Source organism: Nomascus leucogenys, chromosome 9, assembly GCF_006542625.1.
Source record: "Nomascus leucogenys isolate Asia chromosome 9, Asia_NLE_v1, whole genome shotgun sequence".
Classification (NCBI taxonomy): domain Eukaryota; kingdom Metazoa; phylum Chordata; class Mammalia; order Primates; family Hylobatidae; genus Nomascus; species Nomascus leucogenys.
Genome location: NC_044389.1, coordinates 101,358,109 through 101,375,231, shown reverse-complemented (window position 1 = coordinate 101,375,231; position 17,123 = coordinate 101,358,109). Strand labels below are relative to the sequence as shown.

Sequence of the window (17,123 nt, the reverse complement as noted above, 5' to 3'; positions counted from 1 at the left end):
TGGCACGCATCTGTAGTCCCAGCTACTCAGGAGGCTGAGGCAGAAGAATCACCTGAACCCAGCTGGTGGAGGTTGCAGTGAGTTGAGACTGCACTACTGCACTCCAGCCTGGGTGACAGAATGAGATTCCGTCTCAAAAAAAAAAAAAAAAGTTGAAGAGGAAGAGTGGGCTCTCTTAAAGTCCAACACAAGTTAATCTCTCTCTCTCTCCTGAAAATTTTTCTCTCTACCTGGGAATAAAAGCGGTCTTTAACCAACTTGTTTCAGGCAATGAGTTATGAAAGATAAAGCCTGTACAAGTATCCTATGGCGGTTACAGGAAGGTATAACCAGTAGGTTTAGTCTTTGATAAGCAAAATCCTCTGCCCAAAAGAAGCCCCAAGAACGTCTTACATTGAAGCTGCATACGAGGCAGAAGAAACCCCTCCGTAGTAAAAGCCATCTTGGCACAGCCGTTCTTTGAGGCTGGTGCCTTTGCGGGCAAACTTCTTTGGAATTCGTCCTCCAGAGAAGGTGGACTGCAAATCCGCACGCTTTGCACTGAGCTTCTTGTACTGAGCCTGGATATGGTACTGACAGTACTCACAGTCACGCTGCAAAAGGCAGAGCAGTGGCATCAGGATGAGGGCAACAGGCCAGGAAACAGCAGTGAGCAGACACAGTTCCTTCTCCCCGCTTCCCGGAACATGACGCATGCAGAGTCCTCCCTGCTGACCTCCATGACTGTTCCCAATGTGGAAGGGCTACTCAGTCCCTGAGGGGAAGAAGTTCTTCCCTTCGAGTCCCCTGAAAGCACTGTTCTGGTGAAATACCCCTTGCCCTCTTTCTACAAAGGAAATCAGCTTCTAGGATGAACCTTGAAAACAAGTTAGGTGAGAGAAGTCAGATACACAAGTTCCCATGTTATTTAAGTCCTTTTACTTAAGAGGCAAATCCATAGAGACGAAAGCAGATTAGACATCACCAGGAGATGGAGGGAGTGGGGATGGGAGTGATGACTTTATGGTACCAGTGTTTTTACAGGGTGATGGAATTCTGAAACCAGGGAGCTGGTGGTTACACAACTAAATATCACTGAATTATATATATATATATATTGTAAATTGGTTAACTGTATATTTTGAATTTTGCCCCAATAAAAAATAATTTAAAAACAAAATCAGCTCCCAGCGAGGTTTTTCTAGCTGTTTCTCTGGTTGATCCTCGGACAAGTGCGATCCTTTCAGTGAACGAAACAAAGAGAGATGGTGCACCATTGTTCTACTGGGTGAACAGTAGTTACGGCAACAATGGAATTTTTTTGGAGACAGAGTCTCGCTCTGTCACCCAGGCTGGAGTGCAGTGGCGTGATCATGGCTCACTGCAACCTCCGCCTCCTGGGTTCAAGTGATTCTTGTGCCTCAGCCTCCCAAGTAGCTGGGATTACAGGCGTGCACCACCACGCCCAGCTAATTTTTGTATTTTTACTAGAGACGGGGTTTTACCATGTTGGCCAGGCTGGTCTCGAACTCCTGACCTCAAGTGATCAGCCCACTTCGGCCACCCAAAGTGCTGGGATTACAGGCGTGAGCCACCGCCCCTGTCCAGACAATGGATTTTTAAGAATCTAGTTCTCACGGAGAGATCTGTTACGTACTTCACTCTGAAACCTCATTTTCCAACCATCTCCCACCTTATTCTTTCCTGCCCACTAATTCATCTAATAGGAAGGAATAAGGAAATAAAAAAAGATGAAACCAAAACCTGTCATTTAATCCTTTCAAAGAACTCTGAGAAGTACCTCTTCACACCTACTACAATGGCTGTAACAAAAAAGAAATACAGTAACAGGTGCCGATGAGGACAGGGAGAAACTTGAAAGTTCATCCATTGCTGGTGGACCACTTGGGAAACCAGTCTGGCAGTTCCTCCAAAATCTGGACAGTTACCGTGTTGACCCAGCAATCTCACTCCCAGGTATATGCCCAAGGGAGTGGAAAACATACATCCACATGAAAACTTGTATGTGAGTGTTTTAGCAGCATTATTCATAATAGCTAAATGTGGCAACAACCCAAGTGTGTATTAACTGATGAAAAAGAATAAACAACATGTGGTATATCCATATAATGGAATATTATTTACCCACAAAAAGGAATAAAGTGTTGATAAATGCTATGGCATGGATTGATTGTGAGAAAAATTATGCTAAGCAAAAGAAGCCAGACAGAAAAGGTCACATATTGTGATTCCATTGTATGAAACGTCTAGAAGAGGCAAATCCATAGAGACAGAAAGTAGGTTAGTGTTTACCAGGCGATGGGGGAGACGAGACTGGGGAGTGATTGCTAGTGGGTACTGGGTTTCTTTCTGGGGCAATGAAAGGGTTCTGAAATTACACAGTGGTGATGGCTGCACAACTCTGTGAATGTACTAGAAATTACTGAATTGTTGGCTTTATTTATTTATATACTTTTTTGGAGACAGAATCTCACTCTTTCGCCCAGGCTGGAGTATAATAGTGCGATCTCGGCTCACTGAAACCTCTGCCTCCCGGGTTCAAGTGATTCTCTTGCCTCAGCCTCCTGAGTAGCTGGGACTACAGGCGCCCACCACCATGCCCGGCTAATTTTTGTATTTTCAGTAGAGATGGGGTTTCACCATGGTGGCCAGGCTAGTCTCAAACTCGTGACCTCAGATGATCTGTCCGCCTCGACCTCCCAAAGTATTGAGATTACAAGAGTGAGCCACCACACCTGGCCTGAATTGCTTACTTTAAAAGAGTGAATTGCATGGTATGTGAATTATACCTAAATGAAGCTATTACTTTTAAAAAAGCCCGAAGAAAAGGTATAATGGAGTTAAAATATAGGATAAAATACAATTTTCTTTGTATTTCATCACGTTTGCTCTGTGGAATTACAAGAATTAAAGGCAAACAAAAATTCTGTCTTAAACCTCTTGGTCAGATAAAAGATCACTTTCCTAAGAGGTTAAATCCCCCCACCTTTCCCCTGCCCTCACTTTTTTAAACTGGCAATTATTAACTACACATTAAATTTTCTCATTTTGACTCTTCCTTTACGTGGGAAACTCAGTTCCAAACTGGTCATCACAGCTAAAGCACCTACAGTTTATTCCTAACTGTTCTTTTCTTTAGCAGAAACCATCCTAACAAGGCTGAAACTAACCAAATTCACAGTCTGCGTGCAGGGCTCTCCATTCTTCTTCTTAGCTTTACAGGTTCCCAGGTCAAGAGCTTCACCCATAATTAAGACCTTCTGAGGATGATCGATAGATAAACACACCTGTAAGAAGAGGTGGGGCAGGAGTTAGAGGTGGACAAAATTATGGCCTTTTATTAGCAGGAATAGAAAAAAGAATGGTTGGTGCTGATTTAAGAAGGTTATTGCCAGGCGCAGTGGCTCACACCTATAATTCTAGCACTCTGGGAGGCTGAGGCAGGTGGATCGCTTGAGGCCAAGAGTTTGACTGGCCTAGGCAATGTGGCAAAACCCTGTCTCTACAAAAAAAACACAACAATTAGCCAGGCATGGTAGTGTGTGCGTGTAGCCCCAGTTACTTGGGGGGGCTGAAGTGGGAGGATCACTAGAGCCTGGGAAGTCCAGGCTGAAGTGAGCTGTGATCACACCACTGCACTCCAGCCTGGGCAACAGAGTGAGGCCGTCTCAAAAGGAGAGAGGTTTTACTAGTCTAAAGGAATTCGAAGCCAGTGCTCTATGACTGTTTTAGGAACAGGGGTGCCGAAGGCACCTTCAGTTCTCTTCCCATTTTCCATCCTTTCCTTCATCTTTGCGATTGGAATCCTGATTTTGTCTGGGCTGGCCGAGTTCTCAGCCTCAAGTAATAGATCCTGTTCCCTGTTTTCCCAGCACTCCTTAGAGTTAGCATTGGTTATGGGATAAGTTCTAGATGCTCAGACATAAACAGGAATTGGCAGGGAAGCTTCTGCTTTCCTGATAAAATGAGTTAGGAGGCTGGCTCCCCCTTACTCCTCACTTCTTGCCTTGAATGGAGATGACTGGAGGGAGACAAGTCCCTGAAGGGCCTTGCTGAATTCAGCTCTTTCCCTTCTTGTTTGCAATTCTCTTCTTGGAGAGATTGTACCAAGAGGGACTGTCCCGAATAGCTCGGGCTTTGTCCCCACCCCTCCTAGGACAAGATCTCTTACAACAGTTGAGCTCAATAAGCCAAGTGGCCTCCAGGTTATAAAACCCAGATCAGGGTGCTTTCATAATCCCTCCGCTGCATGGTGAAGAGAGCCATGAGCAGACAGGACTCTGCCTGCCTGGAGTGCCTTTCCTGAGCCTTGGTGGACTGGCTCAACTCAGATCCTAGGCTTCTGTGGACTCTCGCTGCCTAAGGTGCTTTGCCCAACTTATGTAAGTGTTTTGTCTCCCAGATGCATACTCCTGCAGGCAGGCTTGTGCAAAGCTGCGGGTAGCTTGGCTTATGCTGAACCACTGGCAGCTGGGTTTGTACAAAGCTTCCAGCCAGACCTGGGAACCTACCAGATCTAGAAATAGTAGAAATTGGCAAGGTGTTTACAGCCCTCCCACGGGACTGGTAAACAGTGCATGGTATTCCTCTCCGAGAAATTGGCACCTTCCACGGTATGCCACTTCACACTTCTCTAACTACAACAGAGTAAAGCTCCGCGCTGGGTCAGAGCAGAGAAACTGCCAGTTGCTATTCACACTGTGTCTAGGTTTACGATTTCCTAGAGAAGCAGTAGTGCCAAAACTCTAGTATTTGAGAAGATGAAAATTCACTTTGATTTTAAACCGCAGCTATGGTTGTCATAGTCAACGGAGCAAAATTCCCTCAACTATAAAACACGGCTTTCTTGATGCCACCATAAAAATTTATGTAAGAAATCATGCTGGGCACGGTGGCTCACACTTGTAATCCTAGCACTTTGGGAGGCCAAGGCAGGTAGATCACTTGAGCCTAGGGGTTCGAGACAAACCTGGGCAACATAGTGAAACCCTGTCTCTACAAAAAACACAAAAACAGGCTGGGCGTGGTGGCTCATGGCTGTAATCCCAGCACTTTAAGAGGCTGAGACAGGTGGATCACCTGAGGTCAGGAGTTCGAAACCAGCCTGGCCAACATGGTGAAACCTCGTCTCTAATAAAAATGCAAAAAAATTAGCTAGGTATGGTGGCACATGCCTGTAATCCCAGCTGCTGAGGCTGAGGCAGGAGAACCACTTGAACCTGAGAACTATAGGTTGAAGTGAGTCAAGATCGCGCCATTGCACTCCAGCCTAGGCAACAAGAGCGAAACTCCATCATATACACACACAAAAACCCACAAAAATTAGCAGAGCATGGTGGCATGCACCTGTAGTTCCAGCTACTCAGGAGGCAGAAGTGGAAGTATCACTTAGGGCCAGGAGATGGAGTTTGCAATGAGTCAAGAACACATCACTGTACTCCAGCCTGGGCAACAGAGCAAGACTCACTCTCAAAAAAAAAAAAAAAGAAGGTATGAATCTAAGGAAATCTGAGTACAATAGTTCAAAAAACTCAAGGAACTTTGTAACTAATTTGAAAAGATGGAATAAAAGTAGTTGTTACAAAATACTTTAGAATAGGTGGAAATTCAGAATACTGATGGGTAATGAATGAACAAAAAATGAAAAGCCAGATTCACGGAGACACAAGCACATAAAAGCATGACTTACTTTCTGGAGGTAGACTAATACAAACTTTTTTCTTTTCTTGTCTTTTTTTTTGAGATGGGGTCTTACTTTGTTACCTAGGTTGGAGTGCAGTGGCACAATCAGGGCTCACTACAGCCTCAACCTCCCACCGCAGCCTCCTGAATAGATGGAACTACAGTTGTGCGCCCCTACTCACAGCCAATTTTCACATTTTTTGTAGAGATGGGGGTCTCACTATGTTGCCCAGGCTGGTCTTGAACTCCTGGGCTCAAGTGATCCTCCTGCTTTGGCCTCCCCAAAGTGTTAGCATTACAGGTGTGAGCCACTGTGTGCAGCCTCAAAAGTCTTTGATAAAACTCAGTTAACTCGTAAAGACAATCATCAATCAAATCCCAGAAACAGGCTCTTACCTCCTCTGAACCATCCTTGGGCTTCATGGGGTTGGCATTGAGGATCCCTACGACAGTCCCCTGCTCCGTCTTCCAGAGTGCTTTATGAACTTCTCCAAATAAGAACAAGGACACACATTGTGTCAGGTCACGAAGATCATTCAGTTTCCAGATGCTGAAGGTTTTTCCCTGGAACAAATAGTTATTTTTATTTTTTATAATTTTGAACTGTAGGTTATCCTGTCCACATTTATGGTTCAAGAGTTTTACTATGGAAAACTATATGCCTATAATCCATTAAATCCAAGTTTTTTTGTTATTATTCAAATATGTATCATCAACATGTGTGATGACTTTAAATTAACCCATTCTCTAGGCTTTCGCATTCTATTACCCTTCTCATTTTAGAGATGAAGGTGAAATAAAGCAAGCCAGTGGCAAACTTGTTAGCAGAGTCTCTAATTATCTCGGGTCTAAGCAGAGGGAGTGGGATAGCACTGCCTTTCTAATGACACAGAGACACACACATCATTAAAAGGACAGTGGAAGGTATGACACTACCATTTAATAACTTACTGATATGAATCAATATTAGGTAAATGAGTAAATCTATTCCATATCATTGGTTAATTATATGATGATTATTATTTTTAGAGACAGAGTCTTGCTCTGTCACCCAGGCTGGAGTGCAATGGTGCAATCACGTCCCATTGCTCACTCCAACTCCTGGGCTCAAAGAATCCTCCACCCTCAGCCTCCCAAGCAGCTGGGACTACAGGCATGTGCTACCAGCCCCAGCTAATTTTTTTTTTTCTCTTCATAGAGATAAGGTCTCACTATACTGCCCAGGCTGGTCATGAATTCCTGGGCTCAAGTGATCCTCCCACCCCATCCTCTCAAAGCGTTGGGGTTACAGACGTGAGCCACCAAGCCTGGCCTAAGTCTATTATTAATATGAATAAAGAAGTTTCCTTTCTAGGCTATTAAATCTTTGCTTAGCTTACCAAAGCATCATTTCAAGAAAACTGGTTGAGTTTAACCTTAACATTTCAGAAGTATGATTAAGTATCTGAAGAAATACAGCTCAAAATGCTGACCGATTATAATGTGAAAAACCTCCACTTTTACAGTTGTTTTTAAAACCAGAATACTGTGAATAATCTTGACTTGCACTATCTCATAGAGGCATCCCGGGCTGGGTATGGTTATGGCTTACAGCATGGAATCTACTGCCCGGACTCTGAGCTGGCATCCATCTTCCATGGATTTGTGCAGTGCCTGTCTTGGAGGAGTTCAGATAAATTCTCGTGTCTATTATTATCATGTCATTACAGCCACTTATGAACTAACTAAGAATTTGATCAAAGGAAAACCAGACCTGTCCACATGTACCTCAACAGTAATAGGGCTAGTGTAGGACCGGGTAATCTTTAATGTTTTTTTAAATTTTTTAAGTTCCGGGGTACATGTGCAGGATGTGCAGGTTTGTTACATAGGTAAATGTGTGTCACGATGGTTTGTTGCACCTATGAACCCATCACGTAGGTATGAAGCCTGCCATGCATTAGCTCTTTTCCCTAATGCTCTCCCGCTCCCTGCCCTCCCCCAACAGGCCCCAGTGTGTGTTGTTCCCCTCCTTGTGTCCATGTGATCTCATTTATTTAGCTCCCACTTATAAGTGAGAACACGCAGTGTTTGGTTTTCTGTTCCTCCATTAGTTTGCTGAGGATAATGGCTTAGGACCGGGTTCTCTTAAAATTCAACTCCATGTCAGCTCTAACAAAAAACCAAAGGTTGGCCAAGATCTAAATTAGAGAATAACATCATGATTGAGCATGATCAATCATAGTATTTTAGAGATAGGAGAGATTTTCAATCTAAGTTCCTTCATTTTATAAATAAGGAAATGGAAGCCGGTAAGGAAAGATTAACAGCCAACCTAAGGTAACATCGCTCGTTAAAGGCAGAAGGCTTAGAAGCCAGGCTATCTGACTTGCCAGGTCACAGAATAACTTTCCCATTTATGACTCAGTCAAAAGTGATTTTGAAACTTGTTAGATCTTTGGTAATAACCATCAAATTAAATATATCATAAGGCACTGACACAGGCCAGCAATTTCAGCACTTCTGTGGTTGGTATCTTACATCTAAAGGGACCTCGAAACAGTCTGTGAACTCAGCCTGTTTGGGTACTTGCGCCTCTCCTCCATGGAAGAGACCACAGTGTCACGGGGACAACTATATGTGTCACCAAAAAAAGTGACAAGTGAAATGCAGTAAGGATGATTTGGACAATGGAAAGCCCAAGAAACCTGTACCACCAGGTCTTATTTAAACAGGGCATCCTTTGCTTATACCCGCTGGATACCAACTCAGTGATGTGTGGCGATTCTGGAACTCACTATACTTATTTCTAAATGAAACACCAACAGGTTCCAGTTAACAAATTCAGGACATCGAATTCCCACTGTTAGTTTGTAGTAAAACAGCTAAGAAACCAATACAATGGCTCACACTATTCACACTCTGTGGTGTAACCTTCTTCAATATAACCCCAAATGTCACCCAGTCTATTTCTTCCAGCTTCTCTCTGGCCATCTTTTCCTTGATCTGAGACAGTCTGATCAGTTTTCGGCCGGTCATTTTCTTGTTCATTTCTGTGGAGGATACTCGAGGACGCCTGGGTTAAGAAACCAGCGATTAGTAATTATGATTCTAATAAAAAATTACCTGGCACCTTAGCAGGTGGTAAGGGAGTGTGATGGTCAGAAACCTCTACAGTACCTGTTCTTGGGAAGCTTAGTTATATAGTATGACCAAGGCATCCATTTTTATAGGAAATAAATAAATAATTCTTTCTTTCTTTTTTTTTTTTTTTTAAAGATGGAGTCTCAGTCTGTTGCCCTGGCTGGAGTGCAGTGGCGCAATTTCGGCTCACTGCAGCCTCCACCTCCCAGGTTCAACTGATTCTCCTGCCTCAGCCTCCTGCGTAGCTGGGACTACAGGCACGTGCCATCATGTGCTAATGTTTGTATTTTTAGTAGAGATGGGGTTTTGCCATGTTGGCCAGGCTGGTCTCAAACTCCTGGCCTCAAGCAATCTGCTCGCCTCGGCCTCCCAAAGTGCGGGGATTACAGGTGTGAACCACTGCACCTGGCCTCTAAGATCATTTTTTTTTTTTTTTTTGAGACAGAGTCTCACTCTGTTGCCCAGGCTGGAGTGCAGTGGCGCAATCTCGGCTCACTGCAACCTCCGCCTCCCGGGTTCACGCCATTCTCCTGCCTCAGCCTCCCAAGTAGCTGGGACTACAGGCTCCTGCCTCCGCGCCCGGCTAATTTTTTGTATTTTTAGTAGAAATGGGGTTTCACCATGTTAGCCAAGATGGTCTCGATCTCCTGACCTCATGATCCACCTGCCTCGGCCTCCCAAAGTGCTGGGATTACAGGCGTGAGCCACCGCGCCCGGCCTAAGATAATTTTTAAAGCTAGGTTTGCCTTTCTTTGGATATTGATCTAGGGCTTATATAGAATACAAGAAAGATCACAAATCCTTTAAGCTCTTAAACTATGCAAATTTTAATATTCTTCTGCAAACAATCCTTTTTTACTTTATTACAAAACCATGAATTAATATTCATAAATAAGACACAAATTTCATCGATTATGCAAGAATTTCACAGGTTCTACTATTCTAACTGAATTTTTTTTAAAGACAACATTTTGACATACAATAAAGGCTTCTGAATGTAGCTTCAATTAATATATTCTTATTCCTAATGACTGGGTCAAAAAACTCTCAGGGTTATTAACATTTGTTTCATCTTTGATCGCATTATATATTTGCAGACGAGAAAAGACACTCACAGAAAAACATGCTTCTTCACTATTTAATGAGTCTTCCGGAACAGAAAGTCCCAGAGCTAAGTTTGAACAATGAAGAATATTCAGGAAGCAAAACATTGACTTCAGTGGGAAAATTCTTTCCTTTGTCTGATTTCTGTGATTGTAGTGTGATAGGTTCCCCCCCACCCCAAGTTACTTAAGGGTGTATGTCAGCTGCCTGAACCCCGAAGGCCGGGTAGGGGGCCACAGCCATGGTGCCCAGCCGAGGAGCAGATGTCCCTAAGAACCCAACCATTCTGGAGCATATATGGGAACACACCAAGAAAAGAGCCTCATCACACACACACAGTAGGCAAACAGCTTAGGGGAGTCCTAGCTAGAGCAATCAGATGAGAAAGAAATAAAGGGCATCCAAACTGGAAAAGAAAAAGTCAAATTATCCCTGTTTGCAGATGATATGATCTTATATTTGGAAAAACCTAAAGACTCCACCAAAAAACTGTTAGCACTGATAAACAAATTCAATAAAGTTGCAGGATACAAAATCAATATTCAAAAATCAGTAGCATTTCTAGATGCCAACAACGAACAATCTGAAAAATCAAGAAAGTAACCCCATTTACAACTGCTCCAAAGAAAACACCTAGGAATACACTTAACCAAAGAAGTGAAAGATCTCTACAATAAAAACTAAAAAACATTGATGCAAGAAATTAAAGAGGATACCAAATATGGAAAAATAGCCCATGTTCATGGATTGAAAGAATCAATGTTGTTCAACTGTCCATACTATCCAAAGCAATCTAGAACGTCAATGCAATCCCCATCAAAGTACCAATGACAGTCTTCACAGAAATAGAAAAAACAATCCTAAAGGTATATGGCACCACAAAAGACCCAACATAGCCAAAGCAATCCCGCGCAAAAAGAACCAAACTGGTGGAATCACATTACCTGACTTCAAATTATATGAAAGCTATAGTAACCAAAACAGCATGGTACTGGCATAGAGAACCCAGAAACGAATCCATAAATCTGCAATGAATTCATTTTCAACAAAGGTGCAAAGAACATACACTGGGGAAAGGACAGTCTCTTCAACAAATGGTGTGGGGAAAACTGGATATCCATATGCAGGAGAATGAAACTAGACCCCTATCTCTTGCCATATACAAAAATCAAATCAAAATGTATTCAAGAGGCTGGGCACGGTGGCTCACGCCTGTAATCCCAGCACTTTGGAAGGCCAAGGCAGGTGGATTACCTGAGGTCAGGAGTTTGAGACCAGCCTGGCCAGCATGGCGGTTTCTACTAAAAATACAAAAATTAGCCAGGCATTGTGGTGCGTGCTTGTAGTCTGAGCTACTCGGGAGGCTGAGGGAAGAGAATCATTTGAACTCGGGAGGCAGAGGTTGCAGCGAGCTGAGATCACGACACTGTACTCCAGCCAGGGCGACAGCACAAGACTGTCTCAAAAAAAAGATTAAAGACGTAAATCTAAGACCCAAAACTATGAGATTACTAAAAGAAAACATTGGGGAAACTCTCTAGGACATTGGTCTTGGTCGTGGCTAAGATTTGTTGAGTAGTAACATGAAAGCACAGGTAACCAAAGCAAAAACAGACAAATAAGCAGATCTCCCAAACAATCTTGCTGCCATCCAGGGGTGCCTTACATATATGTCCAAGTCATTCTTTGGCTTTTGGATCCTTCCCAGTTTTGAGGAAACTTTTTTTTTTTTTGAGATAGGGTCTTGCTCTATTGTCCAGGATGGAGCGCAGTGGAACAATCTTGGCCCACTGCAGCCTTGACCTCCCCACTCAGCCTCCCAAGCAGCTGGAACTAGAGGCGCATGTCACCACACCGGGCTAAATTTTGTTTTGCCCTGTTGTCCAGCTGGTCTCAAACTCCTGAGCTCAAGCAATCTGCCCCCCCCTCAGCCTCTGCAGCATTTCAGATTTTGGATTTTCAGATTTGGGATGCTTAACCAGCAAGTCTATTTAATGTAAATATTCCAGAATCCAAAATCCAAAACAGTTCTGGTCCCAAGCATTTTGGATAAGGGACCCTCGACCTGTGTCGGGGAATTTCTATGAATATGTCCTTTAGAGTATTTTTAGGGCCTGAGGTTCACGTATAACAATGACAAAGAGACTCAAACAATTCTGTACTCCCTTAAATTTAAAAGCCACTCAGAAGCTTTTGCTGAGTAGTTTAAGTATCTTCTATCTCAATTCTGATTCACATGTGCAATAAATGCCCACCAGCAGCAACATGGTTCATTACCCATAGGGAGCTTCAAGTGGGCCATGGCTGGGGCAGGCAGTAGCATCTCAGGTGGGGGCAATTCTCTACCTTGAGAAGGAAGCCTGCAGCCCCTCAGTGAGAACCACAGCTTCTACTGCTGTATTCTATTTCTTAGACTCCTCTCAGATGTAATTAAGATATAAATACATTCTTCAGTTTTGGAGAATACCAAGTCTTTACAAGACACTTCTTTTTTGTTTGTGGAAACAAGGTCTTGCTCTGTTGCCCAGGCTGGAATGCAGTGGCATGATCATAGCTCACTGCAGTCTTGAACTCCTGGGCTCAAGCGAACTTCCTGCCTCAGCACCCCCAAGTAGCTAGGACTACAGGTGCACACCACTGTGTCCAGCTAATTTACTTTTTGTAAAGATGAGGTCTCACTATGTCACCCCGGCTAGTCTCGAGCTCCTGACTTCAAGCAATCCTCCTGCCTTGGCCTCCCAAAGGGTTGGGATAGCAGGTGTGAGCTACCACGGCCAGCCTTATAATACACTTTTATTGTATGTTGGCAACACTTGTTCTCCTCTGCTAATAATATATACTTTAAGAGCTTAGCAGTTTTAGTTGTTGGCTGATATTTAGACTGACAAGGTTTAAGAGTTTTAGAGGGTTTCACGGGTTCCTCAAATGGACTGTGCTAAAAGCAATCCAGTCTCACAGTAAGGATTACTGTTCTGCCCTAGGATTATCCAGATGTAATGATGGAGATGCAATGGAGTAGTGATACAGAGTATAGATAATTAAAAAAATTAAAGTTAAAAAAAAGGTCCAGGATTTGAATATAGCTTTTAATTGAATTGAGCTTGGAATATATTCCTATTATAACAGGCTATCTTAAATGTATCCCTATAACAGATGCAAAGGATATAAATTTGCCTTAAAAAGGCTATAAGAAAGAAAAACAGCATAGCTATTTTTCTTAACATCAATTACAAGAATCAATAGAAATAGAAAAAATTATCCTAAAATTTATACAGAACCGCAAAAGACCCAGAAGAGCCAAAGCAATCCAGTAATTGCTTAATTGCATAAATATTATCCTGGTTAAACTGTCTGTGTATTTAAAAATAGTCTAAATTACAACTCAATAGAGATGGAGAAAATTTTAAATCTACTATTTCCGTCTGTCAATTTCTGATTAAATATACTACCACTTGTCCATTTCTTTTTATAGATACATATTCTTTGTTGATTATATACACAAGAAAAAGTCTTTCTTAAACATTTTATATGCAACTGTACTTAGTCAAACCCAGGGCTACTGCTAGTCTTCTGGCAGTGTGTTGTCCAGTTCAAGAGCTGCTGCTGTTTTGTGGATCCTGATGTATAAACACACTACTTCTAAAAGACTCCGAGAGGCACAAAAAGCTATGTAGTGGCGCACATGAATAGACAGCATAGCTACTGACCTGAGCCGCAGGCCGGAGAAGGCTTCCACACAGATGGGTTGAGTCGTTTCCCCAGAGCTTCCTGGGGTTCCCACAATTTGACCTTTAGTTATCCCACTAGGTTTGTTCCGAGAAATCGTCTGGAGTGGTTGGGAGGGTGCACTTGTCATCCTTGAAGATGAGCTTTTGGGCTCTAGAAAGTTAACACAATTAATGAAAAGGCAACCACACCAATAATCACGAATGAAATTTAGAAATTTGTTTTTACAGATTCATTCCTTTGAGATAGGGACTCACTGTGTCACCCAGGCAGAAGTGCAGTGGTGGCGTGATCTGGGATCACTGCAACCTCCATCTCCTGGGTCTAAGCGATTTCTGAGTAGCTGGGACCACAGGTATGTGCCACCATGCTCGGCTAATTTTTGTATTTTTTGTAGAGACGGGTTTTGCCATGTTGCCCAGGCTGGTCTCAAACCCCTGAGCCCAAGCAATCCACCTGCCTAGGCCTCCCAAAATGCTGGGATTACAGGCGTGAGACACTGCACATGCACACGGCCCATACTGTTCCTTTTTCTTTTTATTTTTTGAGATGGAGTTTCACTCCTGTTGCCCAGAGTACAGTGGGGCGATCTCGGCTCACCACAACCTCTGCTTCCCGGGTTCAGGCGATTCTCCTGCCTCAGCCTCCCAAGTAGCTGGGATTACAGGCATGCGCCACCATGCCCAGCTAATTTTGTATTTTTAGTAGGGATGGGGTTTCTCCATGTTGGTCAGGCTGGTCTCGAACTCCTGACCTCAGGTGATCCGCCTGCCTCAGCCTCCTAAAGTGCTGGGATTACAGGCATGAACCACCGCCCCCGGCCAGGATTGTTCCTTTTTTAAAGCAACACATGCAATAATCAAATCTTGGGAACAAAGCATGCCCCACAAGACCATTTCTTGGCCTTACAGTCCAACAGAACTTTCTCTGATGATAACAGTGTTCTACATTGGTGCTGTCCAATAGGGTGCTAGCTAACAGACACATGTGGCCACTGGTCACTTAAATGTGACCCTGTGCTTTTAAGGAAATACATTTCTAACTAAATTTAATCTAATTTAAACTTAAACATCCACATGTGGCTAGTGGCTACTGTACTAGATAGTGCCGCTCTAAAATACTGATTCTCTATGCAATGATGTTTACTAGGTATTCATCAAGATACAGAGCACCGGGGCAGATTCTCAAAGGGAGGACAAGACCTCCTCCGGAATGAGTAATTAGTGGAGATTTGTGTACAGTTCAAATTCTACTTTAAGAACCTGTAATCCCAGCACTTTGGGTGGCTGAAGTGGGCAGATCACTTCAGGTCAAGAGTTCAAGATCAGCCTGGCCATCATGATGAAACCCTGTCTCTACTAAAAATACAACATTAGCTGGGCATGGTGGGGCATGCTACTCGGGAAGCTGAGGCAGGAGACTCACTTGAACCCAGGAGGTGGAGGTTGCAGTGAGCCCAGATCATGCCGCTGCACTCCAACCTGGGTGACAAGAGTGAGACTCTGTCTCAAAAACAAAAAAAAAAATTCCAAAACTAGCTCCCCTTTTCTTCTTTCTTGTTTCATTTCATTCCATTCGATTTTATTTGTGGGGCCAAGGAGAGTTCGAGGTCTGGTATTCTATTCACTATTGCTTCATTAAATATCCCTGATGGAGTTACTTTTCATATTTTAGAAGTGTTTGATAATTCTCCTGAAAGTCAGATGCTTGGGTATTTTCCTTAATAAAATATCACTCTCTCTTTCATAAGATTGTTGTTTGCCCTCAAAGGGACTTTGGATCACTGCTCTCACACTGGGGGCCAGGGTGACCCTAGAACTTTAGAACCTAGAGGCCAGGCCCATTCCCCACCCCTCAAAACCAAACTTTGGACATTACCTAATGCAACACCCTAGTAATGCCAAAAGTCCTCAGGGGATGGATGCTACTCCCGAATGGATATCTGAATATATAACTTGCTGTCAGATTAATATGAACACTCAGGCGGAAGTAGTTCTCTACGGCTGTGGCACAGAACCATGCTATTCAAAGGGGCTTTTCCAAACACATGCAGCCAATAAAATGCTGTGTCCTCCAACCCACCATGTTTTATCAGGACCATCTTGTCTTAGGTCTCCCGGCAATACAAGAAAAGCAATACATAGGGCAGAAAGCCTTTTCACTGCTGTTTTGTACATATACATGTGTGTGCTGAACTAGGACTGTATTTGAATACTATCCTCTCAAAGAAGACTTTTCTAAAAAACAGCACTTTTGATTTAATACAACCTGGCTTCAAATAAAACTTGACCATTTTCTAGGGAAATAACCTCACAAGCCTAAAGCATGAGAACCTAACCGGTGGCTTTACTTACTACAATCCGGGTAAAACTATGAGACTACAGAGTTAAAAAAAAAAATTCAACCTGTTAAGTACTTAGTAAATAGCTACTCTGTACCTAAGGATTTTCCTTTTTTCAGACAGGGTCTTGCTCTGTGGAACAGGATGGAGCGCAGTGGTGTGATGACAGCTCACTCCAGCCTCAACCCAAATGATCTAGCCTCACTCTAGCCTGAGCCCAAATGATCCTCCCACCTCAGCCTCTCAGGTAGCTGAGACTGCAGGCAAGCACCACACCTGGCTAATTTTTTTTATTACTGTAGAGATAGGGTCTTGCTATACTACCCAGCCTGGTCTCAAACTCCTAGGATCAAGCAATCCTCCTGCCTCGTGCCTTGGCCCTAATAATTTTCTAGGCACTTTGAGATGTAGACGAAGAACACAAAATACATCATGTGGCTCCCATTCCCAAGAAACTTTCTTTCTTCCTCAATGGAGAGATAAGACAGACCAAAAGACACAGACACCCCCCCACACACGAACACCCACACACACATGAACACATACAATAGTGCCAAGATACTGAGACCGCAAGTACCGCACCTGGAGGTGAAGCCTTTGGTGTCCGGGCCACCCGCTTGGCTCTTGGTAGTGCAGGGACATCAAGCTCCGCAGAAAAGCATGTCGACTCCTGAATTCTCTGAACTCTCCTCTCCTTAAGAGGTGGCCGGGGAGACTTCTCTACTTAATCAAAAGTAAAATAAGTGAGTAAAAACCCATTCAGAAAGAGGTTCAAAGGGCTGTTTGGACAGGAGTTGGATGCAGAAATAATGTGATAATTTCTAATAAAAGAAATGCACACGATTGCCAGAATGACAGTCTTCTTACCAGGGGATTTTTGTAGACGGGCTGGGCTTGCTGTCTGTTTAATTGTTGTTACTTTTAGCTGTTCTTGTAGGGACTTCATTTGCTCTTGCAAATTCCTTAATTCCTCTAGGAAATGAAAATATGTTAATTTAAGAACCAGGCAGGAGAAAATGTTCTACATGACAAAAATGCTGGCAATATTTTTGTTGTCCACTCCTTGCTCCAATACCTTGAGACCCACAATATAATTACATACCCAAAGATCATGATTAACTTTTGTACTTCAAAGAGGTCCCTTAGA

The 17,123-nt window shown here is 43.2% G+C and overlaps 1 protein-coding gene across 2 annotated transcripts in view; it reads right to left on the bottom strand.

Annotated features, from left to right (window-relative positions):
- Positions 1-17,123, bottom strand: part of MCM10 (minichromosome maintenance 10 replication initiation factor) — a 48,803-nt gene that overhangs the window by 21,144 nt on the left and 10,536 nt on the right. The window contains exons 4-10 of one of the 2 annotated variants that reach the window (XM_012499327.2): positions 16,844-16,948; positions 16,559-16,699; positions 13,617-13,788; positions 8,572-8,737; positions 6,079-6,246; positions 3,171-3,287; positions 394-593 (exon numbers count right to left, since the gene is read on the bottom strand). In XM_012499327.2, the coding sequence (XP_012354781.2) occupies positions 394-593; positions 3,171-3,287; positions 6,079-6,246; positions 8,572-8,737; positions 13,617-13,788; positions 16,559-16,699; positions 16,844-16,948 (1,069 nt within the window). The remainder of the gene's footprint in view (positions 1-393; positions 594-3,170; positions 3,288-6,078; positions 6,247-8,571; positions 8,738-13,616; positions 13,789-16,558; positions 16,700-16,843; positions 16,949-17,123) is intronic. The other variant, XM_012499328.2, reaches the window with a different exon arrangement.